The sequence below is a fragment of the Hipposideros armiger genome, unplaced genomic scaffold, assembly GCF_001890085.2.
Source record: "Hipposideros armiger isolate ML-2016 unplaced genomic scaffold, ASM189008v1 scaffold_132, whole genome shotgun sequence".
NCBI classification, from domain to species: domain Eukaryota; kingdom Metazoa; phylum Chordata; class Mammalia; order Chiroptera; family Hipposideridae; genus Hipposideros; species Hipposideros armiger.
The window spans coordinates 1,336,935-1,364,714 of record NW_017731482.1 but is presented as its reverse complement, the minus strand read 5'-3'; the positions used below and the strand labels follow the sequence as shown (position 1 = coordinate 1,364,714).

At 47.7% G+C, this 27,780-nt stretch overlaps 1 protein-coding gene and 1 long non-coding RNA gene across 4 annotated transcripts in view; one reads left to right on the top strand and one right to left on the bottom strand.

Moving 5' to 3' along the window:
• Positions 1 to 24,587, top strand: part of C2CD3 (C2 domain containing 3 centriole elongation regulator) — a 117,073-nt gene extending 92,486 nt beyond the window's left edge. For 2 of the 3 annotated variants that reach the window (XM_019649338.1, XM_019649340.1), the window contains 4 exons: positions 968 to 1,185; positions 4,097 to 5,012; positions 8,971 to 9,079; positions 23,256 to 24,587. In XM_019649338.1, coding sequence (XP_019504883.1) covers positions 968 to 1,185; positions 4,097 to 5,012; positions 8,971 to 9,079; positions 23,256 to 23,396 — 1,384 coding nt within the window. In that variant the 3' untranslated portion in view covers positions 23,397 to 24,587. Of the gene's footprint in view, positions 1 to 967; positions 1,186 to 4,096; positions 5,013 to 8,970; positions 9,080 to 10,759; positions 12,524 to 23,255 lie in introns of those variants that run through there. The other variant, XM_019649339.1, reaches the window with a different exon arrangement.
• On the bottom strand, positions 13,308 to 27,779 carry LOC109386324 (uncharacterized). The gene is made up of 2 exons (XR_002124772.1): positions 27,695 to 27,779; positions 13,308 to 14,656 (listed from the first exon to the last, which is right to left on the bottom strand). It is a non-coding gene; the product is annotated as an uncharacterized LOC109386324 (long non-coding RNA).
• Position 27,780: the final 1 nt, after the last annotated feature.

Genomic DNA, 27,780 nt, shown 5'->3' with positions numbered 1-27,780 from the left:
TCCTCCACAACTAGACTGAAGAGCAAAACGACAGCAACTTGTCTGTTCCCCTTTTCCCAATTCCCCAGCACTGTTCCCATCCCCCCAATTCCCCAATAAAAAAAAAATATTTAAAAAAAAAGAATGAATGTGGCCCCATTAAAGGTTTTTGAATAGAAGTGGTTTTTTTTGTTGTTGTTGTTTTTAAGAAATTTTATTGGGGAACAGTGTGTTTTTCCAGGATCCATCAGCTCCAAGTCAAGTAGTTGTTTCAGTCTAGTTGTGGAGGGCACAGCTCCTTGGCCCATGTGGGACTTGAACTGGCAGTCTTGGTGTTATGAGCCTGCACTCTAACCACCTGAGCTAATTTTGTTTTTTGTTTTTTTAAGTAATGTATTCATGTGTATTTATCTGTTCAGCGTTCATTTATTTTGTGCCAGTCACTATGCTGAATGTAACAGATGCAAAGGAATCAGCACACAGCTCATACTTCATTGGGAAATAAATGCACAACAAATATGTAATGTGATGTGATTGAAAAGTACAGAAAGAACTGTGGAGGGGCCCTTAAATCAATGTAGAGAGTCAGGGAAGCTTGCTAGCAGAGGTCGCTTGCTTAAACAAGCGGAATGGTTATGAGGTAGCAAAGGTCAGTGTTCGCCTTTGTCTGAGTAAGAGGACATGAGGATGAGGACTGGAATGATGGTCAAAAATGGTTCTCTACAAAAAGGTAGGATTTTTGCTGGACATCAGAAGAGGAATCACATTAACCATACAGAAGGGGAAGAAAGTTGTCTCCAGCAGCGGGATTATAGTCAGAGAAATGAAGGATGAATTATTGGGCTGGAGAGAGGGGTCTTAGTATTAATAGACCAAGTGAGAGGTATTAAGGTTCTAGCTCAAGCAGTGGAATGTCAGCAGAACATAAAAGAAGCTTGTAATCCCATTGAATGACCCTTTGTCCTCTTCTCCCCTTCTTTTTCTACAGGAGGAATCTGAGTGAGCTAGATCAGATCCAGCGGTATTTCAGCCAGAAGCTCACCAGGCCTCTGCCTCCTCTCAGTCCTCAGACTCAGACCATCCTGCAGCGCCAGGAGAGCCATAGGGACCATCATGGGCCGGGAGCTAGCAGCCTAGACCCTGGCAGCCAGTGCATCCTGGAGAAATCCAACAACCTGGTGTTGCAAGTTGGCTCCTTAATCAAGGGTATGGCTCAGGGCCCCTCTTGTTGAGTTATGGTCACTGAGTGCCTATTCCAAAGCATTTGAATGTCTTCCCTCAGACAAGTCCCTGTGACCAACAGAGACCAACAGCGCTCATCATCTTTCTTATTCATGTATCGTCTTCCTTTCGAAAGGAGAGGCACAGAAGCAGAACACAGGAGCATGTGCAGTGGGAAGAGCATTGGACTGAGAGGCAGGACACCTGGGTGGGGTTGTTGGTGGATTTCTGGCATGGACTTACTATTTGACTCTGAGTTTACCCTTTTCCTTCTTGAAGTTTCCCCAACCAAAAAAAAAAAGAGAGAGAGGTGGATTAGATGAGTTCTTCAGTAGCAGTTCTTGAACTTGTGCCACTCTGTTTTCAGAAAAAATCAACTACAGATATATCTCATATTCTAATTCTCAAAGCCCACAAGTCTTGTGTTTTTAGCAAGCACCTCAGATGCTTCTAGATGTTGGTAATCCATTGTCTACCCTTTGAAAAACCCTGAAAACAGTGGTTCTCACTGTGGCTGTATATTAGAACTACTGCGGGAGCTTTTAAAAATCCAGATGCCCAGGCTGCACCATAGGTCGGTTGCATCAGGATCTCTGAGAGTGGGACCTAGGCATCAGTATTTTTCATAACTCCCCAGGTAATTCCACTGTGCAGCTCAGACAGAGATCTCTCTAGAACAAGTATTTTCAGACTTGCCTGAGTCTAGCAATCACCTGAGGTACTTATTTTGAAATAAACTTTTCCTGGGTCCTGCCCCATCATACTTAATCAGAATCCAGGGTTAGACCCTGGGAACTTACTTACATGCTTTGGAGAATACTGAGAAATCAATTAGATCAGCACCTTTAGCTCTCATTCGGTGTCATTTTTGCTCAAGGAAAATGTGTAAATTGTACACAGGGGTGGATAAGTTCCATTTTCTTCTGTTTAAAGGAGGGAAAAGCCACCAAGATTGATATTAGATATAAGCCTTTTTCCTACCTTCTTTTCCCAGATACTTAACCTTTTGGTAGCCCCAGAAGTATACTCTGTATTTTGGCTTCTATTTCTTGGAAATAATATTCAGCCAGGTTTTTACTGAGCACCAACTGTGCCAGACACTGTTGTGTTTCTAGTTCCAGGAAGATACAGTGAAGGACAAGACGGGCATTGTCTCTGCTTTCATCAAGCATACGTTCTATAGTCAACCAAAGAAACTGTCCCCCAGAAAGAAAGCATAAGAGCAAAACAGAGGGAGGCTTGTTTAGGGTAGAGGTAAGAGCAAATAGGGAATCCCTTTAAAGGGATATATTAAATGTGGAGAGCGAGAAGAATTGAAGGATTGAGGCTGGAGGGCCTTGAAGGCAAGTTTGGGAGTTTAATCTTTATCCTGGAAGAAAATGGGGAATTCTAAGCAAGGAAATAACAGGATGAGAACTGTTTTTCACAAGGAGAGGATGAATTTTGAAAGAGAGAAGTGATTAGATCAGGGAAACCAGTTTAAACAAACTCCCCCTACTTTCATCATGTCTCAGTACGCTTTTGAAGTCATTAGATAATAGATATGAGTGAAGCTTGAGAGTGAGTTACTGAATGGGGGTTTCATTTATGCTACATCCACATGCCGGCTCCTTTGCTGGGACCTGAAATTGCAACAAGAATCAGACATATATGGTCTCTGCCTTTGGGAAGCTCACAATCTGATGGGAGAATTATATAGACAGTTACACAATAGCAGGTTCTTAAGTGCTTCCATATAGAACAAAGCTGATTAGTTCATCTCATCTAGCTAGGGCACCTGGAAGGGCTTCCTGGAGGAGATGCAGGAGAGCAAGGCCCCGAAGATGGGCTGGTTTATAAAAAGCAGAAAGACTGCTCCATAACAGAAGGGAAGTTCAGGCCCAAGGACCAGGATCAGCTAAGTCGGCTTCCTGGTTCCTGTTCCTGTTTGCAGGCAGGGATGTTCCATTTTCACACATCTACTCGCTCTCCTTTGAGACCTGAAAAGTAATGTATTAAACTCAGCCAGTACCTCCTGTAGACTGAACACTCTGGTAGGTGCTGTGAGGGAGACGTGACACTTAACCCCCTGGGAGTCAGTTTTGTCTCCCAACTCCTTTCCCCTCTCCAGTAATCATGGAAACATATATCATGTACTGGGCCTATTTATTAATGTATTCCCTCCCATTTTATCCCCAAAACAATGTGAGGTGACTAGTAGCTTACATTTATTAAGTGTCTATATATGTGCCACACAGTGTAGGCCCATTTAGCTCTTGTATTTTTTATACCAAAACCTCGTGGAAAGGCTGGTGTTCATCACGTTTTAAAGATAAACAGGCTCAGAGAGAATAGTTTGCTGGCAACCACAAAATGGGTAGATTTGAACCAAAGACTTACCAGCCCCAAAGCCTCTGCTCTTTCCCATACACCATGCTGCCTCCATTTTCTCTGTAAACCTCCCCTGCCTTATCATCTGGGTGATAGATATTTCCTTGCTTTTACTTTCCAGGTAAAATAGATAGTTCTAATAGCAGTCATCAAATAGGTAAATAAGTGGATTCTCATTTTGGTTTTTAATCTAGGTAATTACTGAAGTAAATGGAAGCATGAACATGCCCGCCAGGACTCCCAGCTCCCAAGAATTCCTGAGCAGGAGCAGATAGTCTCTGAAAGCGTTTCTACAGATGTAACCACAACTATGAATAGATTAGATTTTGATCTGATATTAGAATAAAGTGCTAGAAATTGTACTGCCTTGGATATAGTTTCACTGACTCTTGGGTGGATTTAACTATCTTTAAGATTTGTTCAAAGTCTGATTGCAAGAATACTTCTGAAGCTAGAGGCTAGTGTGGGGAAGTTGAGTGGTCTGTGGCCCTACCTTGTAGTAAGAGTGATATCTGTTGCTGTTCAGATCTGCAGACTGTCACCAGGAATTCTCAAGCATCTCTGAGTTCTCACCGATCCAGGAGTAGAAGCAGAGACGTTACCGCTCTCCCAGATGCTCAGGACACAGAGGCGATGGAAGAAGAACGAAGCACAACTCCAGACCTGCCATTGGCAAAAGCTCCAGATGAGGGCACAGAGTCCCCACCTCCCCCTACTCTTGAAGAGACTTCGAGTGGAAGGCGAATGCTCCATGAGGCCCTGGAACACACAGTACCCATTACAAGCATGCAGAGCAGTGAGGACACTGAGGCAGGCCCAGCCTACAGCGATGAGGACTATGAAGAAGACATCATTGAGCCCAGGACACTCAATGAGATCACCACCATAACAGATAAAACTAGCCCTTGGTCCAGTTTCATGTCGGACACAAGTGAGATCATTAGCCTTCAGGCTGATGAGGTGCAAAGGGTAGGCCCCTCTTGTCCTCCTCCAGAGTCTTGCCCCAGAGAGGAGCTCAAGGCCAAAAGTAGCCTTCTGTCCAGCCCAGAAAGGGCTGTCAATCCCCACATGCCTAGGCAGGGTCCTGCTAGCCAAAACCTTGTTCCTTATGAGGGTGCGGGCTCTCAGGCCAGGATTGGAGAGCCTGCCTCAGCAGACCCTCAGTTCATCCGACACGTGACACTCTCGGGAGCCCAGCAGAGCAGCACCTGCTCGCAAAGGGCAGGTCAGGACCAGGAGCCCAAGCCAATGGCCCAGGCTGAGAATATAGCTGCCTCCAGCGAGCTAAGTGACTCTGCTGATAGCTTTGAGGAATTCCCTCTATACCTAGCCTCTCAGACCAAAAGGGAAAACCATAAGAGGCCACCTATGAACTGCTCTGACATCAGGCAGAAGCAGGCGACATCTGGATCAGAAGCTTCCACAAAGCAGAGCCACCTCCTGTATCCTTTGATGTTCCCACATGTAGCCCCTTAGGCCATCTCAGCGCATTTTGAGTGCTGGTGCATAGGCCGGCCTAGTGTGAGCATGAGCAGAGGCTGCCACCCTTGTGGAATGCACTCAGGGGTGTGGGGAGACCCTTCAGAAGACATCTGCACTGACAGGGTGCGCCGACTCTCCCATTAACACCAGCCGTCTGAAGCATAATGCTCTGAACCAGGTTTAGGTGTTGGGAACACATTTATTAGGATTTATCTGATTAATCTGCTGGGTATTTTACACGTGTAGGCAAGGTTCTGGCTCTAAGGAATGAGACCATTAATCTCAGTTGAAATAGAAATGGAGGGTGCAGTAAGGGGAAAGAAGAATACTACCACTGAGTGAGCATTTACCGTGTGTCAGGTACTTTACATACATTTTTCATTTAATCACAGACCTTTCAGATCAGTATCATCATTTCTATTTTGCATTTAAGGAGACAGGCTCAGTTATAGTGACTTGTCTAATATTAATTTTATAGACATTAATAATAATGTCTAATATTAATATTAATTAATATTAATAAAAGCAAGTGATGGAGCCAAGGGGAGTGAAGGTGGGCACAATTGAAATGGACTTGCCCAAACCTCCCCAGTATGGCAGTGTTGATGGCGAGAAGGGGCACCTGACAATCCCCCTCTTCGTTCTTTGAAATCCAGATGGACATGTTACAGGGAAAGGAAACCACTTGGACCATCAACAGCCCTCATATGTGCAGCCTAACCATTTGCTGAGATCAGTCACATCAGCTCACCTATTATACAGTAGTATCCCGACAACAAGCAGGGGTTATTGCATGGCTGGAAGGCGAAGCAGGCTGCTTTACTGAGTAGAGGTATTTCTGTACTGCAAGGCAGGGGCCGTGACTTCAGCCCTTGCAGACCCAGTTCCTTATGACTTCAGGCACATGAGCCTCAGTTTCTTCACCTGTTAGATGGAGGCAGTAAGCCCTTACCCACCAGACTAAATACTCTCCAGCTAGGTCAGGGACCTTACCTTTTTTTGTGTTCCCAGCACCAGACAGACATTGCACAGAGAAGAGATCAGTAAATACAGATTGAACTGAACTATCATAGGTTCTCAGGATTCTTGAGAAAATCACATGAGTGGAAACGTTTGCACACACCACACAGATGTGATCCTTGATGCAGGACAGAGAAACCGAAGGGTCGGGAGTGGGGGCTCAAGGAAGGCTTCAGAGCGTGGAGTGACGGGAAGCTGAGCACTGACGGCAGGCTGCCTCAGTGGAGGTCTGTCCTGGCCTCGCTCAGCCTGGCTTCTGACGTTGCTGCCTTTACGGTCATTTTAGCTGTGCTCAAGAGTGTATGGTCAGTGGAGAAGCAGTCACAGGCCCTAATTCAGACCTTCCCAACTATTCATTTGAAAAAACAAGTACTGCATACTGAGAATAGAGATTTGAATCAGACCTGACCTCGAGAAGTTCCCATGATGAGGTAGGAGATAGGTGATGACAGTCTGTTGTTCTAAGTGCTGAGACGTGGACCAAATGCTAAGGAGAAAGAGAAGGAAGCTGCTGTAACTCTGCTTGGAGGTATCCCAGTGAGAGACATGAGAGCAGACCTTAAAGATGAATAGGTCTTCTGTGGACAGCGAGGAGAAAGCAAACTGTATGCAGAGGCACAGCCAGGGGAAAGAACCTGGTCTGTGGGCAGCAGTGCACTGTGGCGAGAGCCCAAGGGTTGGTGGGACGGGCAGAGGTGAGGCAGGGCTGGATCTTCAGGGGCCTTTTATGCCTGGCTAAGGTGCTTGGACTCTATCTTGCAAGCAAATTAAACTTCAGCTTCCTTATCTTTAAGAGAACCTTTCTTGGGGTTGTTGTGAAAATGAAAATTAATGATATAAACTACCTAGTGTAGTTCCTAATACATAGTGTGTAGTAGATGTTAACTGGTAAACGAGTGTGATGTGGTCAGATTTACATGTTAGAAAAGTCACCCAGTTCCCTGTAGAAAATGGATTAGATCAGGAGAAACTAGAAGCAAGGGGACCAGGTGGGAAACTTGCAATAATAATAAAAGATGAAGAAAGTCTGACCTAAAATATAGATTGCTTTAAGATGAAGACGAGTGGGATAGATTTGAGAGGATTAGATAGGAAGGGGCAGTGCATGGCAAAGGGAAACAAAGTATGACTTAGAGATTTCTGTCACAAGTTACTGGGTAGTGTTGTCATGTACTAGAAAGGGAACAGCACATAAAGATAGTTTGGGGGGAAGAACAGATTTCTGTTTGGCACATGTGCCTGTAAAACATCTGGGCCTGGAGTTCAGGATGAGATCAGCCATGAAGGTAGGCATCTGGAAATAGATAGGGCAGCAGGGAGAGCGAGGAAGGGGCTATGTCCAGGAAACACACAGGACAGGCCTGAGGATCACCAGTATGTAAAGGGCAGGCAGGACAGACACCCAGAGAGGAGCCGGGAGGCGGTGTGGGAGCAGTAAGGGAGCAGCGGTCAGCACTGACGCCTAAGACCGGCCCAGTAGAACATGGACTGACCTGGACTCACTGGCTTTAGCATTAAGGGGGACAGTGCAAAGAGGGGAATGGAAGGCAAACTGGTGGGTGAGGGAACCAGTGTAAGGACAGTGAGAACAAGCAACTGTTCCCATTAACCAGAAACAAGAACAGCTGACATTTATTGAATGCTTGCTGTGTGTCAGGCATCATTCTAAGCACTTCGCCTGTGTAAACTCTTAATCCTCAAAACAAAAGGTACTATTATTAAGTGGGAGGTTACTGTTGGAGCAGGACGCTTAGAAAGGCAGGAGGTGATGGGCTGAGAGGGGGAGCTTTGGTGTTTCACACACACCCCTGACACCACAGAAAGCTGTTCCTTCCCCACAGCATCAGCTGATTGTTTGACAGAGTCCCCAGAAGTCAGAGCAGCAACAGCAAATAGGCCCTATGTCACCAGGGCCTCAGAAGAAGAGGCAGGAACTTGAACCAAAGCAGGAAATGATGCGTTTCATTCATTCAGTATTGACCACGTACTGTGTCCCAGGTAACAGGAGTATGGCTACGAAAGATTATCTCTGTCCTCTTGGAGTTCAAAGTCTAGCATGGAAGAACGATGATAAACCAATTTGAATCAGAACCATACTTTATTGAACAGAAACAAAAAAATTAGAACATCAAAATAGCCCCCTCCCTCCCTTCCCAAGCTGAATCTGCTTTGATTGAACAAATATTCATGGAACACCATGTTCTCAGCACAATCCTGATGCCCCCATAGGCTATGGAGGAGAGGTACAAGGTCTAATACCTGCCTCCAAGGGCCAGACAGGGTGGACCAGCTGTGCCCACTTAGGCAGAGCCCTCCTTTCAGAGAACAACCAGGAGGACAGACCCTCCTTCAGGGCCAGGCACCTCCCACCAATCTAAGACACTGCCCCTGGAGCCACCTTCCCAGTCTGACTGACTGCTGACAGGTCAGTTAGTGGCCAGCAAGCCCTCAGCAAGTATCATTCAGTGCTTGCTACCTACCAGCCTCATGTGGAGCTCCGGGGAAGTAGTGAGGTAACAGAAGGGAACTACAGCATCCCTGCCTTTGAGAAGCATAGGGAATGTTGAAACACCTGAGACTCATCAAACTAAATCATCAAGGATTATCTTGTGTTGCAGACTCTGCTCTGGACTAGTAAGAAGGAGGGATCACTGTGGGCAAGGATTAGGAGAAAGCTTCCTGGAGGAGGCAGCATTTGAACAGACCCATAAAGAAGCATAGACTATGATTTGTTAGGAATGAGGAGGGCTTTCCAGGCAGAGGGAACCACTTGAGCAAAGGATGCACAGGCAGAACCAGTCGGGAGAAAAAGTGAATGGGGGTGATTAAGGTCAGGGAAGATGCTGTCTGCCAAAGGGGACGATTTCTAGGTGTTTGTGTCCCTTAACGGCGTTGCAGCCCAGAGCCCATTGTGCCCAACTTCTTTTTACCTCCCCAGCAGTTGGAGGCCTCCCTGCGGATGCTCTCCCTCTCATCAGCTTTGCCACCACCAGCCACAACAGATCAGGTAAGAGGACAGCTGGCCGACCTCCCTCCTGTAGAGTCACCGTCTCTCCCATGAAAGTGTATAGAATGCAGAGCTGCCCCAGGCCACCTTCCTGAAAAAGCAGTGGCCGTGATCACTCTCCAAGCTCATACTGAGCATATCCTGTGGGTCCAACAGTAGGCAAGGAGCTCAGGAAAACGGAAGAAGAGAAAATGTGTTAAGGGCAGGGCGTCCTCAGCTAAGACGACATTGGGAGAGAGAGCGCAGAAGCATAAAGGCAGGACTCAGCTAAGAAATGCATGCAGAGTGCTGTGGGAGCTCCATCTAGGCAAAGGGGAGTGTGCGTGATGGAGACCCGACAGATGAATAAAAGCTGAATGAGGAGACCAGTATCTGCTTGTTTACAGAACACCTCATGACTAGTCACCATTCAGCCGAGTTAGGTGGTTAGAGCCCTGGTACAAATCCCAGCTCTCCTCTTTTCTGCCTTGGCACAGTACCTGACCTTTCTAGCAGGTAGTAAGAAAATAACTTTTCTAACTATTCCAACTGTATTATTGAGTAGCTACCCTGTATCAGGCATTGTGCTGGATAAACAAAAAATATTTACAAATTAGGGTGAATACTGGGTGCTCTGAGGAAGAACAGGGCCTCTCTGAATAGGCCGTGTTTAAGCTGAAAGACGGTTGTGGTGGTGCTTGCCAGGTACCAGGCACTGTTCAAAGCACTTTATATATTAGCTCACATAATTCAGCAACTTGATGAGGTACACACCTGTATCCCTATTTTAATTATTTTTTTTAAGATTTTATTGGGGAATTGGGGGAGGGGAACAGTGTTGGGGAATCGGGGAAGGGGAACAGACAAGTTGCTATCCTTTTGTGCTTCAGTCTAGTTGTGTAGGACGTCGCTTCACTGGCCCATGTTGGTATTATCATTGCGCTCTTCCCCAGGTGAGGCAGTCGCTCACAGGCCATTGGACAGCAGCTCACGGCAGCTCACGCCGGCTGCCAGCCGCTCACACTGGCTGCCAGCCACTTGGGTAGCTCACAGCAGCCCACTGCAGCAGGGGCTGCAGCCTACACTGTCACCAGTGACTCACGGCAGCCCAGCTCCAGGTTGAGCTGTTGTTCACCATCTTAGCTGTAGAGGGCAGTGTCACTGGCCCTCATGTGGGATCCAAACCCTGGCCCTGCTGCTCAGAGCTGGTGTCCCAAGCCAACTCTTAACCAACGCGCCACTCAGCCAGCCCTTTTATCCCTATTTTAAGATGAGGAAACTGAGGCACAAAGCAGTTAAGTAACTTGCTTCACACAGGTAGTAAGTGTAGAGCCAGAATGGGAACCCAAGCGGTCTGGTTTCACAACCTGGGTTTCTAATTGCTGTACTATATAGAGAAGGAGCCAGCTATGAAAGGAACTTGGAGAGTAGTCCAGGAAGAGAGAAGAGTGAATGCAAAGGTCCTGAGGCTGAGAGCTTGGCATGATCTAGGAACCAATGCAGAGCCAGTGGCACTGAAACAGAGACCGACACCATGAGGCAGCAGGGCCAGAACATACAGGACGTAACCATGGAAACAAGTTCAGATTTTATTCTAAATGCAAGGATATCCATTGAAGTGTGTTAAGCAGGGGAGTATGATCTAATTCAGTTTTAAAGAATTCACCCAGGGTGCTGAATGGAGAATGGGTTGTCTTTCAGATTTGGCAGCGTGATGCTCATTGGTGATCTCAGAAGAGTAATTGCAGTGATGTAGTGGAGAAGGGAGCCATAAAGTACTATTGTGTGCCAGGCACCATTCTAGGTCCTGGGGTGAACAAGGCGTAGAGCCCCTGCCTCATGGAACTTTTAAAAAAAAAAAAAAGTATAACTTCAGAGAATAATACATGCTATGGACAAAATGTATTCGTTTGTTTATTATTAATGGTAATAGCTCACCGCTATTTAATGCTTACTATGTACTAGACATTATTCTGTGTTTACATGTATAAACTCATTTAATTCTTCCAACAACCCAATGAGATGGGTACTGTTGTTACCCCCATTTAATAAATGAGAAAACTGAGGCTCAGAGCTTCCCATACTGACCCATGAGGTATTATTATTTCTATTTTATATAGACACATAAAGGTTAGGTCACTTGCCCAGGGTCTCCCAACTAGTAAGTGATTGTAAACATATGACTGCAAACTCTGTGCTTGTCATTATACCACTCTAAAATCATGACACTTGGCTTACGGTATATTTTTCTAGCCCATTTGCCTTCTTTTAAATAGGTGTCATTTTGAAATTTAAGCACTTTTTCTGCTTTGCCAGAGCCTACTTTGATGACAGATGGGGTCAGCCCAGGAGTATCCTGAGAGCCTGGGGTTATCATCCTAAAGAGAAGCCATCAGATGTCTAAGCCTTTCACTGGTTTTCCTTCCCCCACCCTCCCTCAACTTCCCCAGCACCGTTTTCAGGACTTCTCATTTATTTGGCACATGGACCAATCTAAGTTCTCACACATCTCTATTAAATTTGTAAATTCTCTCCTGGAGGAGGGGAGAGGCCAGTCCCCCTCAGGAGCTCTGCATTTTTGTCACCTTCATTCCTACTCTGGTTTTTGGTCACCGGCTCATATCTTTCCTCCCTGCATCTTCCCTTGCATGTCCCACACATGCCCATCAGCATATACATGAGGGTCACAGGGCTATGTCCAGGCAACAAGCAGGAGCCTAGGAGCGAGATGCCAGTACGATGAAATGCTTAACCTGCTACTCGGTAGCTAAGTGATGCTGGGCACGTGACTTGACCTTTCTGAGTCTCGGGTTCCTTATAAATAGCATCAGGCTAATATAATTCTTATCTAATAGGATGATGGCAAGAATTACCCCAGAGGAAAAAAGCAGATACTGTTAGTTCTCTTTCCCTCTTCCCCTCCCAGCCAAGTGGGTGAAGTGTCAGTGAGTCATGCCCCACAGGGCGGTCTGTGCGCCACTTTGAGCTGTCAGCCCTGACCTGCCAAGCAGAATTGCTGTTCCTGCCCTCATGTTTCCGCCTTCGCAACGTGCCAGCCTCCAAGGGGACATGCTGTCTTTGATCTGTTAAACTTAAGATACAACGTGTGGAGGAGGGAGAAGGAAGAATTTTCACTTCAGTTAAAGGGCAGGTCTAGTTTTGAGAAGATAAGTCTCACACTTTCCGGCTGTTTTTCTTTTTTGACCATAGTAAAACACCACTGTTTGCTGCTCTCAAGGCCACTTCTGTCTTCGGGAGCTCATTCTGGGTCCTCGTTAGGATAACCAACCATCACAGTTCACCCAAAAACTGCCCCATTATCGGCATTGAAAGTCCCACATCCCAGGAAACCTCAAGAGGTTGGTCATCCTCACTGGCAATGGGCTCTCTCATAACCTGGTGCGTTTGTAGCCATGTATTTTCTGAGTCTTATGCTCTTTGCTGGCTGCCAGCCAATGCTGGATAACCTAGGAATCAAATCAAGTATGTGTTTAGGGCACAGCAAGTAAAGGCACCAAAATTAAGAGAGACAAAATTTTAAGAATTATATATCTTTTAAAGCATTGAAATAGCTTCCATGGGATAAGTCAGAACTTTGCTTAACTTTCTTATGCTTATGGTTTACCTTAGATTTAACTGTGAATTGTATTTGGGCAAGGGCACCGTAACCTCAGTTTAGGGGTCTCTATTCTGAAAGTCTTAAAAGTGGCCTCACTTGGGAAAATTCAAGACAAAAGACTGTCTTTTATATTTACCCACATGTTTACTATTTCTTGTATTATTCATTCCTTCTTTGCATCCTCATTTTAGTCTAGGACCAGTTCCCTTTAAGGGGACTCATACGTTCTAAAGGAAATTTCTTTAGAATTTCAAATAATACAGACCTACTGGTAACTGATGTTCTCAGCTTCAATTGTCTGAAAATATCTTTATTTTGTCTTTATTTTTGAAAGATTTTTTTCCACTGGATACAGAACTCTAACTTGAATTTTGTTTATTTGTTTCTTTGAGCATTTTAGAACTGTCACTCCACACTATTGACTTCCTTCGTTTCCAATAAGAAGCACCCATCATTCATATGGTTGTTGCCCGGAATGTAATGTAACCTTTCCTGCTGGCTGCTTTTAAGATTTTCTCTTTGGCTTTCAGCAGTTTGACTCCAGTGTTCATAGTTGTGGAGGCAGGAGATGGGGTAGGGGAGGAGCCCATCGGTCTATTCAACAGTATGAATAATGTTTTAATTCTTAAGTTGGGTTGTGGGCTTATAGATGTTGATTTTTATTACACTTTATAATTCACGTGTTACATAGATTCTTTGATATATTACACAATGAAATCACAAAATCATACATAATTAGAATTTTGAGAATGATTAAATGGTGACAAAATGGAGACACCAACTCCTTCCATAAATTTGGCCATGCATGTACAGCAGAGAAATAGGAGAGTGGCTAGAGTAGCATATGAGATCAAGGGAAGGTGTTTTGCTGTTAGTTTTTAAATGTGGAAACAGCTAGAGCTTTCTGTATGTTAGTGCAGTGACCCAGTAAAGAAAGGGAAAAGGGGAAGATGCAGGAGAGAGAATAAAAAGAACAGTTCCTGGGTCAAAGGGCATGGCGTCCAGAGCATGTGTAGAGGTGTTAACCTTTTGAGAGGCAGAAGAAAACTCTCCCTGTAGCATGAGGGAAGGTAGAGAAGATGGAGAAGATGAGTCCTCAGCAGGCAGGATTCGAGATATGGTGGTAGGGTTTCCCATCTGATGGAAGTTTCTATTTTCTGTAATGTTTCAGGCACAGTCAACAGCTCACAGTGAGTGTGTGTGTGGGGGGGGGGGGAGGAACCCTGTCCTGTACCCCCATTTGAAGATTCCATCTACTCTGCCTCCTCCTAACGCCAGCCCTGGCCCTGAAGGCTGAAGCGGAGCAATTTGAGAGGCTGCTCGGCTCTTCTCAGCCAGTGTCCTGGGACTGCTGTACTGCAGCTGACCTGCTTCAGGGCCAGGGCAAGTGACCCATCCCTGAAAAAGAGAGCTTGTAAGTGCTGGCCCAGTTGCTCTGGCTTCATCGCAAGATCTAAGGGAAGGCCTCATCCTTCGCTCCACATTGAAGTGAAGCACCTGGGCCCCGGAGCTCCCAGAGAGTCTCCACTTCAAGCATTTGTGTAGCAGGTTTTTCCCCCTTCATCCCTACATGTAGTGGATATAAGTCTCTGCGACATTATTCAAGGCTTCTGATCTTTGAGTCTGTTTTCTTATATGCCAGGCAGAGTTATCAGGCCTCACAGGGTGGTTGTACTGTAGAATATCGAGATTGGGTGTAGAGGCCAGCCCTTAGCTCTGCTTCCTCATGACAGTTTTGTCTTACGGCTGCCCCTCTTCAAGAAGGCAGGATTGAGATGGCAGGTTTAGTGGGACTGCTGCACAGCCATCCAGTGGCAGAGTTTCAAATTACCTGTGAATCAGTCAAGTTCAGCTGCCTCAGCTTTCTCTTCCATCTTAGATGAAACACCTCCTCACTGGGACAGCTTCCTGGCTTTATTTAAAGCAACTTTTGATTCTGTTTGCTTAGCCATTATGAGCAAACTAGTTTATCAACTTCCCTAAAGGGGAGGAAAGAGATAAAAGATGAGACAGCAGCAGCATACATGTTGTTTTCCCCAGGCTTACTCCCTCTGCTTTTGTAGATACTTCTTTAAGAAAAGCTCAACCACCCCAGTTACTTCAGTTACTGTTTATGATTTGGTGACTCTCATCTCTCTACACTCCTCTCCCATGCTGCAGACACACATGGATCTACCAGTATCCTAGATGTCTTTTCTTTGATGTTGCAAACGATTCACTATATCCACAACCTGAGCCTGTCACCTTCCTTTGCGTCCCTCTACCACCCGTGCTTCTTATCTCAGTAAACTCAACCACCGTCATGTAGTTATTCCTGCCAGAAGCAGAGGTGTCATCTTTCCCTCCTCCTACTCCCTTGTCCCCCACGATTCTCCGCCAGTCTCTTACCAGGGCCTGTTAATTCTAACCCCTATGTGTCTTTTGAATCCGCTCACTGCTCACCATTCTGTTACCTAGTCCCAGGCATCTCGCCCATGACTATTTCTAACTAGTGTCACTCATATCCACGCTTTCCCACCACTCTCCATTCTCCATACTGCAGGCAATGTGATCTCCCGCTATAATCACACTTTTACCCCACTTTACCACTGGAATAGGGAGAGACTCTTCAAGATTGCCAAAATCCAAGAAACCTCCATATTCCTAAACCAATTATTATCTGAGTGCCCTATTTATTTGACCTCTCAGCAACATGTGATATAGTTGATCTCTCCTTTAAACACTTACTTCCCTTGTTTTCGAAAGCATCAGTCTGTATTGGTTCTCCTCCTCCCTCGTTGGCTGCCCCTGCTCGGCCTTCCTCATCTCCCCTACTTGTTAATATAGGCGCGACCCAGGGTGTAGTCTTTAGACTTCTCTATTTACACTTTCTAGATGACTACATCTGATCTCAAGGCTTTAAATCCCCTCTATATGCCGAAGGCTCCATATGGTTATTTAGCTCATTGTAACTCCAAGCTCATATGTCTAACTGCCTACTCAACATCTCCACTTGGGTATCTAATTGGTATCTCAAATTCAACATGTCCCAAACTCAACTCCAGATTTTATTCCTCAAATCTGTTGCACAGTCTTTCCCATCCCAATCCATAGATACTCACTCTATCCTTTTAATTTAGTTATTCAGGCCAAAACCCTTGGGATCCTCCCTGGCGCCTCTGTTTCCAATCCACCAGGAAATTCTAGCAGCTCTACCTTTGAAATATATCCAAATCCAACCACTTTTTAGCACCCCCGCTATTACCACCCTGGTCTCACTCATTGTCATCTCTTGCCTAGATTATTGCAGGAGCTTCCTAACTTGCCTCTCTGCTTCCGCGCTTTGCCCTTCAGTGTTAAATAAATCATGTGACTTCCCTGCTGAGAACCCTTTAGTTACTTCCCATTGGTGACTAGTAGAGCCAGAGCTGAGCCCAAGGACAGACAGGCCAGAAAGTAGGAAGTAGTTGGGGCCTCAAACTTGAAATATATTTGGTTGCCAGAAAAGTTATGACGTATTTTTTCTATTTTTCATTGCAAAAATGCGTCATGACTTTTCCGACAACCCAGTACATCTTTTGTCAAATGTACAGACATTTCCCTTAGGAGCTCAGCTCCTCAGGGGAGCCAGCTTTATGTTGTAAGTCCACCAACTCCTACCAAGCGCCGGCAATACCTAAACAACTGGATCCGGTGTCATGGACCCCGCCTTCTGGGAGCTCACAGTTCTTGGAAAGACGCTGGCCTCCACACCATTCACTAACTTCCTCAGATGACTTTAGCCTATATTAACACTCAAGTAAAACAAAGCAAAGAAAATGAGTATAGGGAAGGAAGACAGAACCACATGGGGTAGCTTGAGTAGAATTCAACAAAGATGAAGGAAAAGCTTTGCAGGCTGTGGATTTGGAGAAAATGAATCTCTCAGAGAATCAATAGAATTTGGCATCTGGGACAAACAAACAATATGAGCTAGAGAGAAGGCCAGAGATGAGGAGAGACAGGCTGGAATAGAAACAATCAAGCTAAGCTGGGAATCAGAAGCAAAGAGCAAGAAGCAACCTGTCATCTGAGCCTTGGCCCCTCCGCCTGCCTCAAGGCCAGGCTCTGCCCACATCATGAAGAAGCCCCTGAATTAACCACAGGCATGGAGCCAGAAGCTATTGTTCTTGAAGAGTGTAGGAGGCAGGAAGTCGGGGACAAGGCCAGGCAGGTTGTCCACTGCCTCCCACCCTGTGTTCTCACCTCCACGCAGCCAGACCACAGCATTTCAGACACGACCGGCACTCAGGGTGCCCTAGGCCAGCCGGGGGGCTGAGAGTGCAAACCTGATTTCTGCTGGCTTTCGGAGGTCTTGGGCAAGGTCTCTCTGTGGTCTCTGGGAAGGCAACACAGACTTAATCTGTGGCTCTACTTCGCTCTTCTCTCCTACCAGGCAGTTGTAGGTCGTGGTTAGGAGCATGGCCTCTGAATCCCAACTGCCTAAGTGTAAAGCTCAGCTTTGCACTTGCTAGCTGTGTAACCAGGGGCAAGTTACCTAACTGTTCTGTGCTTCAGTTCCTTTATCTGAAAAACAGGAAAAATGTACCTGCCTCCTCAGGTTTGTTAGGATTAACTGAGTAAGATATGTAAAGTACTTAGATGAGTTCTTGGCACATAACATGGTAAGAACTCTATGAATGTTCACAATGTATTTTTTATCATTTTTATTGAAAGTCTTCTCTCATGCTATTATGTTTTGGGGACACTGGTAGGAAAGAAATACTAAGGGATAGAGTGTAGCACTGAAAGTAGGGTGCTGAGAAGGGTACCCCAGAAATATGGAGAGCAGTGTTCAGGGCTGTAGCTGTTGCTCAGTTCAGACCCTGAGTTAGAGGTCCAGGACACATGCCGCCCCCAACTAAGGGTGCTAGAGCCCTCACCTCAGAAGTCCATGGCCTACCCTACCTATTAGTCAAGACTTTAAGGCAGCTGCTTTTCTCCCAGGACTCCGAGGAATTTTTCCATTCCTTGGTTTCCCTTCACCAAACCCAGAGGTATCTAAGAGATACACAATCCTGGTAGAGAACCCCAACCACCACAGAATCACCGGATCAGATCAGCAGCGGTCCAAGGGAACTTCCTAACCCTGGTGCTCCTAAGCCTGTGGTCCAGGCCCGATGGCTGAGCTGCCCCGCCTAGGGCAGGAGGCCGCGACCTATTGTCTCATTTGTTTGAGCTACCAACACCCTAGCCCTCTGCAGAGCCCCAAGAGGAAACTAAAGGTTAAAGGGTTTCTGATAAAGGCCACAAAATGCTTGGGAAGGAGCTGAGCTCCCTGGCCAAGGAAGTACAGAAGACTAGGGAAACAGCCAGAATTGGCCGGTGCCCACCCTGGTCCAGGATGCAACATGGCAGGTACCTCGAGGAAAAGGGCCTGTAGGTCTGCTGGGTAGGTGCCAGGCTCAAGTTGCCGAAGCAAAGCCTCTGAGGCCAGAGTTTGGGAAGAGCCAGGAGCTCTGGGAGGGTCACTTTAACCCTTCACTCTCAGGAATCCGGACTTTCGAGCTCTCTCACTGGCAGGGGATGGGTTCAAAAGGTTGAGGAGTCTTGATCTAGTGAGGCCTCTTCACTGTGTAGATGGTGAGACAGGCCCAGGGTGAGAGAGTAACCCTAGGCCCTGTGGAATGGGCCTGTTGTCAGGGAAGGCTTCTCGGAGGGAGGAGAGGGAGGCATTAGACGGTGAGCAACAGGGAGCCTGTAGATGGTGAGACCCACGTGACCAGCGCTCTACTGAAGGAATGGAGTGTGAGCTAGGAGTGTGGGCCCCAGCCGTGCTGCGTCTGGGCTGGTGGGTCAGATACAGAACCTGCCTCTCAGGGCTGGGCCTCTGGTCTGTGTCTTGTCCTCACTTTCCCCCTGCTCTTAGCTGCAGCTGCTGAGTTTGCTGCTCTCTTTAGCACCAAGTCCTACTCCCGGCCTTCAGAGAGCTCTCTGGGAGCCGCCCCAGGGGAAGGCAGCCAGCCAAGGGGGTGAAAGTTGAGCTAAGGCAGGCAGCTCTACTGAGCCCTCAGCAATCTGTTGGTAAGCCCACCCAGCCAGCCAGAACCAGACGGCTGTTTACTTTCAGTTTTCAGTGCTTTGGAAAATTTCACTTCCAGCGCCTGAGTCAGTGTTTAGGTCACTTAAGGGAGCTGCTCTGGAAAAGAACAAAACTTCAGGCCTGATGCCAGGCCCAGAGGCTCACTGGGCGGGGGTCAGTGGAGTGGGGGAAGCTTGGCCAGGCCTGGCCTAGCACTGGGCACACCTTGAGGAGGTGCTGTACCCCACTCCTGCTCTGCTGCCTGGGATGAGGTCTGAGAACAACAGCAAGCCTTCATTTTACTCTGCAGCTGGTGTCACCTCTAGCTCAATCTTAGCCCCTGTGTTTTGCAAGATGTCGTACCTGACCAGAGCGCTGGTCACATCCAAATTGTATTTCAGCTCCAAGTAGACCTGAGGTAAGAAGGCCAAACCAAAGTTCTTAGCCCCATTTGGCAGTGAAGATACTGAGACCCAGAAAGAGAAAGTTCTTGTCCTCGAGCAAGTGGAGTAGTTGGGCTGGGCCACAGTCCAGTGTTCCTTCCACTACCCGCCGCACCCCAGCTGCCTCCCCTGTGCGAAAGTCCCAGGGACAACCTGAAGCAGGGGTACATGGGGGCACCTGCACCTCCCGCCCTCCTGAGAGCATGTGGCCTGTTCAGGGGGAGGCATCTGGGGACTGCAGGGGAGGGAACCCACAGCACAGCGGCTTGGAGAAGACTGCATCACAGGGACGTGGCCAAAGGGAACCACAGAGCACCACCTCTTGCATTGCCTGCTCCACCTGATCTGTTTTCAGATGGGGAAACCAAGGCCCAGAGAGGAAGTGACGTGCCCAAAATCATTTGGCTAAGAAATGCTAGAGCCAGGACTAGAACCAGCTCCCTAGCCAGGGTTAGCCTCTTGATTTGAGGAGCCCAGGAAACCCCAAATTTTCCTTCCACCACCACTCCTTCCTCCTTCCCTGATGCTTTATTTTCACCCCAGCAGAAATCTACCTTTGGCATTGACGACTCCTTTAAGACACATCTGTCTCAACTTGTAGGCTGCAAGTTCTGTTCATGTTTATGACCTGGGTATCTAGGTGCCCATATTTGGAAGTGGGAGGATTTAATGTTAGAGCTGCATGGATTTAATGGGGGCAGTCTGAGGGCCCCTGGCCTGCTGCCATGCTTAACAGCCAGACCACTGGAAAAACCACTTCTGTCCTTCAATCCAGGACAGTAGTCGCCCCCACGCCCCTACCCCTGACCCCTGTTCACTGGGAAGGTCCAAGAGGAATATGGTCAATCCCTCCCCAGACATTTACGAACTTGCCTCAGCAAGCACCAGTCCCTCCCTCCGGGTTTGCCTTCCGCTCTCCATACCTACAGCTCAGCCAAGCCCATCCCCGCTGCTTTCCCAGCAAAGAATTCCTTCTTCACACCTGTGCCCAAGTTGAGTCTCCACTTGGAACACCCTCTCTCATCTTCCTTATTCATGTTGTTTCAAGTCCTTCTTCAAGTACCCTTCCCAGGACTTTACTCCATATATGACACCCACTGCCTGGACGCCAGGGTCCCTGCACCCCTCAGTCTGATGATTCCGCTTCCATTGGGCTCTTCCTGCCTCCCTAGGAAGGCTGGGGGCTCCTGCAGATCCCAAGCTATGCTGACAACTTGCTTGTGCCCCTGGGGCTCCAGCAGGAGCCTGGGAGTATTTCAGAGGAGTGTCCTTGCTCTGGGCAGTTTCACTTCTGCCCAGTCCCTCCAGGGTTGTATGTTTCGGGGTAGCAGTCCTGAAGAAAGAACCTTTACACTATTAGTCAAGATGTTTTTTAAACCCTGTTGAGGTCAACAAAAGGCAAATGCTGCTGAGGCTGTGTTCTCTGTCCTTCCACACCCCTGCCCTTCCTTGTACACAGAGCCAAGCCTTGTCCCTGTCCTGGTCCCTGGGCCTGGGCCGGGAGATAAGGCCTAGGTCGCTGAGTCTGCGTGTGGGTGCTGGCAGGCTGGCTGAACCCGCCACACTAGATTCAGCTCCAGGGCAGACGCTGGCCCCGCAGGCGGGTGCAGGCCCGTGCTCATGCTGTTTCTGCCCGTGGAATGAGCTCATGCCCGCTCCACTCTGCTCCCACCTCTGTGTGAAGCCGCCCCCGACCTTCCCAGCCGTGAGGATTTGCTCCTTTCTCTGCTTCCACGCTCTAGGCCTCACCTCTGTGATTGTTGGGGAGGTCGGCATCTGTCGCCTCTCCAGCTTGAGCAGCCCCATGTGGACAAGAACCATGACTACCTATTGTCCTTAAGAATTGATCAGATTGAATAGATCTCAGGCTCCTGAAAGGTTTGATGAATCATCAAAAAAGGTCTTTTGATGGTCATTTCATGAACTGAGGTGTTTGGCCCTTCCAACCAGGGAAAGCAAGACCCATCAGAGCCTCTCCAAAACAGAGAATGCTTCTCCTCTGGCAGAGAAGACACAGAGACGTGGTGTTAGGACTTGAGATAGAGGACCATGCTCTTAGGCTTTTGTTTTCCCATCTGGCTTATAGAAAAAAACACCTCCCTAGCCCCCTTTCATGGTAGCAGACAAAGAAATGGAAAGTAAGATATAGCTGGCAACCCAGGAGATCCATCTACATACAGTACAGCCAGAGGACTAGAATGGGACTTGGTGTCACTCCTAAATCCTAAATAGCTCAGGAAACAACTTGGACTTTGGGAGTAGAGAGAGGTATACTGAGGCTTAAAATGCAACAGAAAGGATTTGACTCAACTAAAGGCTTGGCACATGGTAGGCCGACAACCATGGTTCCAGAATGAATGAAGGAGATGTTTCCTGCAAGCAGTAGTCTCCTCCCCACCCAGTTTAAGCCTCTAGTCACTGCGGCCTGGTCCTACCCATGCACTGGTCTAGCCGCTACCCAGCTCCTATGTTGGACCTGGTCCTGTTGGAGTCATAAGCATCAGACTCAGTCCATGTCCGACAGGAGCACCCAGTCTGGAAGGGGAAGGAAACGGGCAGTGGCTGGGCGACTGGCCTCCCCTGGCCTGAGGCATTCTGGAAGGCAGGTGCCTCCCCTATTTTGGAAGGAAGAACTACATATACCAGCAAAGGGTAGGTTTCCTCTTCCCCCCTTAGCCTAGGCCTGCGTGGAAGACGGGGAGCCGTATCTGCTAGTCTCTGCTGGACACTCCCAGCCCCTAGCACCACTTTGCCCTTGGTTCTCAGGAACCCTGCCTGTGGGCTGTCAGTACCGAGAACTTACTCGGGTTGTGTGCACTCCCTTGGCATTTTGAATTCCAGATTGCCCACCTCCCTCTGTTCCATAGGAGGGAAACTGACATCCAGACAGCAGAGCAGGGATGCCTGACTTCCACTCCCTTATATCCTGGCTGCAATTCTGATTCTGTCAGTAGCTCTTTCTGTCACCCCTGCTTAACCCTCAGCTATGGAGGTCAAGAACTGTGCTCTGTGTATCTGTCCCCATCTCACAGTAGGCATTAAATAGGTTGAAGAAATGAAGGAAAGAAGGTTTACTGAATGTCATTGATCCAAGAAGCCACTCTAGCTGGGCCTCAGTCTCCCATTAGCAGAATTGCAGAGGGCGGGGAGGTACTCTCCATCTCTAGGGTCTCCACCAGGCTGGTTCTTGCTGCCTAAGGAGTGGTACAGTGCACTCATATTGCCCCTGCAGCTTGTGAAGGTCTTGGCTCCTGGGATCTGGGAACAAGAAGAACTATCCATCCACAGGGTAGACTGCATGCTGTGACGTCAGCCAGGTTTCCTCTGGTGACGACTCCTTTCAGCACTGCATCTTCCCTACCAGGCCCCCACCTCTTCCCCAGGGCCTTACTCTCAGCCAGCTGTCCGGGGTAGCTTTCCCATATAGCTTTGAGTTCCTTCAGGCAGGAACCTGGCACAGAGTAAGCACCAAAAAATAGGGGGTGGAGGGTTAAGTGAGCAAATGAGTGAGTCCTAGAGGAGTCCAGAGGACCACAACGGAATAAGCCAAGTGCACACATTGTAAAGGTGGAATTAGTGATAGCATGCCAGCCCAAGATGTTTGGTAGCAGGGCCGTGAGAATGTCCTTCATGTCACCTAACACCTCTAAGAACCCAAAGGGCCAACAGTTTAGTATTCAACAACATCTCTCCCCCGGAAGTTGGATATATTCCCAGGGTCATATGTGGGACAGTTACAACTCAGAACTGACAAATGACTTGTCTAGACTCATGCAGCAAAAGAAGGGATGAGGCTTCAAACCTGTCCTGAGGTGACTGCCCCTCCTCCAGAGGCCTAGAGAATCTGAGCTGGTTCACATCTTAGTTCTGCTACTCCTGTGGGACCTTGAGTTTATTTCATCTGAACTGTAGTTTCCTCATCATGGGAATGATGGGGTTGAGGCGAGGGTTAAACAAGATCGGGCATGTAAAGTGCTTTGTAAACCAGTCAGCTCTGCACCCCTATTAGCCAAAAGACCGAAAGATGAGAGGAATCAAATTAATTTCTTGGCAGTGCCATATCCTCAGTGCTAACCTTGCTGACTTCCCCTCCAGGACAAGAGCGAAGCCACTGGAGGAGCCCTCTCCCGAAGGGCTTGTCGCCCAAGACCTATCTCGCTGCCCCCCATCCTGCCTGAGGAAGAAACTCGCAGGATCGCAAAGATATTTTCTTCCCAGTACTCACAGAAAGACTAATGCAGCCTGAGAGACTGAGGGAAGGACTCACCTGCCCACCATCCCTCAGCCTTGTCCAGCTTGCAGAAGGCACCAGGCCTGCGTTCCCTCAGGGCTATCAGAGTCCTGAAACCACCACCAGCTTAGTCCATGGGCACTGCGAGACCCAGTGAGCCTAGACTGGGGGAGCATCCCAAACCGGCCTGGTGTCCACCTATGAGGACTTCAGCTTCTCCCTCCTATGGTGAGGCAAAGGCTAGAAATAAAATGGACTCCAGTGCCCAAGTGGCCCACCATCTTTTGACCAGGGGACCCAGGCAGGCATCTTTCAACTGAGAAACTTCCCAGTGTCCTTGAGACAGCCTACTGCCCACCCTCTGCCTGAATATGATGGGTCATTTTTGCCTTAAAGGTTTGGGGAGGAGGGGGGTGTAGATTGTGTGCATCGTGCATAATCGAGGAAATGCTACAGCCACCTCCAGTTCATTTGCCTGGGAATAAGGGTATTTTACAGGTATAAATTATTTTTCTGCTGTGTTGCATTAATCAATAGGAGAGGAGGGGGAAATCACCTCCTTCAAACGTTTTCTGATTGTCTGAAATTCTAACCATGCTTTTAACTTATTGTTTTTTTACCCATCTCTGAAGGTTATTGTTCCTGCCTGTGTTTGAATAAAATCATATTGGTATTTGTATTCTGCACACAAGTATTTTCTGGGTTGGCCACTGGACAGGGTGTTAAGAATTAATTTGTGCTCTAATGGCCAGAGAAAAAGCTTGACAACCATACAGTTCCTCAGAGAAGCTCATCTGGACCCAGGCACCAGACTTCTGAGCTCCCCCAAACATCAGGTTGGTCCAGATTAGGGTGACACCCAGTGTTTGCTGGTGCCTCAAATCTATCAGCAAAGTGGAGGAGTCTCCTGGAATAAGTCCACTCAGAATCCCCCATCCCTCTAGGATGGGTAGCTCTGGCTTAGACTATCAGACCCTACATGTTTGAGCAGCTACGATAGGCAAGGCCTGTGGGGAAGATAGGAGTGAAGATGTGCAAAGTGGCTGGGAGAGAAAGTCAGCAAAATACCATGGGGGGCCCTGCTTCCTGACCCCAAGCACAGGTCATTTCACTTAGTCCTCAGAACAACTCTATAACCTACATATGCGGTTTGACAATGAAATTTGTGAACTCATCCTAGAAAAAGTGCTACATACCTCATTGCTGAATATCACTATGGTCACCTTCGAAGTACTCCCCTTGGGAAGCTATGTGCCAATGCCACATAGCTTTTTTGGAACTCTTTTTTTTGGAATGGCCATCATTACCCTTGATGTCCTGAATGTCATCAGGATGTCTTCCTTTCAATATTGCCTTTATCTTCAGGTAAAGAAGTCATTGGGGGCCAGATCAGGTGAGTAGGGAGGGTGTGCCAATACAGTTATTTCTTTACAAGATAAAAACCCCCTCACAGACAGCGCCGTGTGAGCTGGTGCATTGTTATGATGCAAGAGCCGTGAATTGTTGGCAAAAAGTTCAGGTCATCTAACTTTTTCACGCAGCCTTTTCAGCACTTCCAAATAGTAAACTCGGTTAACTGTTTGTCCAGTAGGTACAAATTCATACTGAATAATCCCTCTGATATCAAAAAACTTTAGCAACACGGTTACAACGTTTGCGAACTTAATTGTCAGACGTCATATTAGAATTCTCATTTTATAGTTGAGCTGAAACTCAACGAAGTTAAATAATTTGCCTCTGTTGACATAGCTAGGAAGTGAATCACCATTTTCAAGCTGCTGCAAGGCTTCAGCACTCAGTGACCAAAACAGGTTACAGCCAGTAAGGGCTCTGAATTTTGGGGAATTCATGGGGAAAGACCATGTGGGCTGGAGCAGTCAGAAAAGACTTCCTAGAAGAGAAGTGTGGAGGTGAGCCCAGAAAGAGAACCTAGAGGGCACTCGGGTCGCATCCAGCTGGGGACAGTGAAGAGACTGGTCTGGCTCTGCCACTTCTCCAATAAGTTCCCTCTGGCTTGACTCTCCCTTCATCTGATCCTCTGTTGCCTCATCTATAAAGCAGAGATGATAACCCCAGCTTCATAGGGTTGCTGTGAAAATTACATGAGATGACATTTATGAAAGTGCTTGGCCTGCACTTGGCACTTAGTGGACGCTTAGGAAATGTCAACCCCGCCTCCGCCCCACCTCCTGGAGCTCCTGGAGCAGATAGATCAGTAGATAGGTAAACAATAACCGCAACAGGCAAGACATGCCCTGAGGATACAGGGCGATGCAGGAACCCCAAGGAAGGACACGGTGCCCTCAGACCAGCTTGCCCCACTTCACCTGTTCACCTCAGCCCGCTAAACTTCAGCCTGCGAGCTCACCCCTTCCCCAGAGCCCCCCTCTGAGTTCACCAGTTCAATTTCAAGGCCTAGGGCTCGACCTCCCTTGAGGCCACACAGAACCTGCAGCAGGGCAGTCAGGGGCCCAGGCCTGAGGTGTTAAGCTGCAGGTGAAGAATATTTTTTCCAGATTCTGCTTCAGGTCCTGTAAATAGCCTGATTGGGTCAAGCTAGGATAAGGCCACCAGAGGACACAGGCTGCTTCTACCCAAGCCAAGGGCAGCCTCCATGACACGAAGGCATCCTTAGGGTCTGAAACCCACTGCATTCCAGGAAGTTAGGTCTGTTTCCCAGTGACGGCTCAGAGGTGAAATGCCTTGCAAGGTCATGCAGCACAGGTCAAGGGCATGAAGCACATGTTCCTACCACCACCAACAGAGAGCTAACCAGTGTCTCCCCCACTTCCCTTTGAGCACTTACTCCGCAGAGACCTGAAAATAGGTGTTTCTGATCACCCAGAGGCTGCTTGATCCCAACCCATAGCAGCCAACCTTGGAACTTCTGGAGCAGGCTGGATTCTGGGGACAGGAAACCTGGCTTAAAAAGCTCCCAGATCAAAGCAAGCGGAGCCCGCCCACCCTCGGTTTCTCCATGCACTGCCCCCTTGCTTGGTTCCTACTGTTTGTCCCTCCCCATATACAGTACCCACTGCAATTCACCCACCACCTCCAGGCCAGCGTTTCCAGGTGGAGCCCAGAACCTAGTTCCTGAGCCCTCCCAACCTCAGTAGCCCTAGCAGCCCTTTCCATCATAACACTCTTACAACTGCCCATTCTGCTATCATTAGAGCAGAGTTTGGTCCAAGGAGGACAGGCACAGTCCAGGCTTTGTACTTGAGCATCTGGACTTGTGACCACCTGCCTCGTGGCCATGGCTCTGTGCCCAAATCCGGCAATGGCCTCTGCCTACTCCTCCGCCCCACCCAGTTAACTCCCTTTCCTTTCCTCTCCTCCTCTGCCCTCCCCTCCCCTGTCCCCTTCTTTTTCTCCCCTCTTTCCCCCCATCACCTGGGTCCCAGATTCAGATGTGCCCAACCCTTACCCTCAGTGCCTATCAATGTAGCCTACAGTAGCTGCTGCGGGGACCCTTCCCACCCTGCCCCACGCACCCTCCCCAGCCCCCTTTGGCTGCAGCAGTGTCCATGCTGGAGCCTCCAAATGTTATGTCGTCGAGAACAGGGGTCACAGCAGATAGGCCCCGAGTACATTATAATTTACAGGCTGGAGGTCGGGCTCTGCCATGTACTAGCTGTGTGACCTGTGTAAGTCATTGTCCCTCTCTGAAACTAATTTTCTCCTGTAAAACAAGCATTACAAATGTTAGGGTCCTCAGCCATAAAAAAGAATGAAGTACTGACACAGCTCCAACACAGATGAACTCTGAAAATATTATATAGTACATGAAAGAAGCCAGTAGCAGAAGTATGTCACATAGTGTATGATTCTATTTATATAAAATGTCCAGAACAAGCAAATCTATAGAGTCAGAACGTACATTAGTGATTGCCTGAGGCTGGGGGGAAGGGAAGTGACTGCTAATGTGTATGGGGATTTTTTTGAGGGGTGATGAAAATGTTCTAAAATTGATTGCGATGATTGATGGTGGCGTAACTATGAATATACTAAAAATTGTACCCTTTAAATAGGGGATGGTATGTGAATTTATATCCCAATAAAACTGTTATTTTAAAAACAACAACTTAGAATCCTAATAGTACTTACCTCATAGTTTGTGAAAATAGAAATAATATATGTAAAATATCTAGCACTTTGTAGGCACCAAGAAATGACAGTTATTATCATTGTTCTTATTAAGAGGAGGCCTGGGAGAGCCCTGCCCAGCCCATTGAGGGAGGCCTTGACCTTCGGACTCTCAAAGGTGACAAGTCCAACACCACCCAAACCCCCCCATACATACCTTTATTACCTGAGGTAGCTCTTCTTTCATGAGCTGGAAGGAGCTATTTTAAAGAATCCCAAGTCAAAGGAACTGAACCAGCCAGA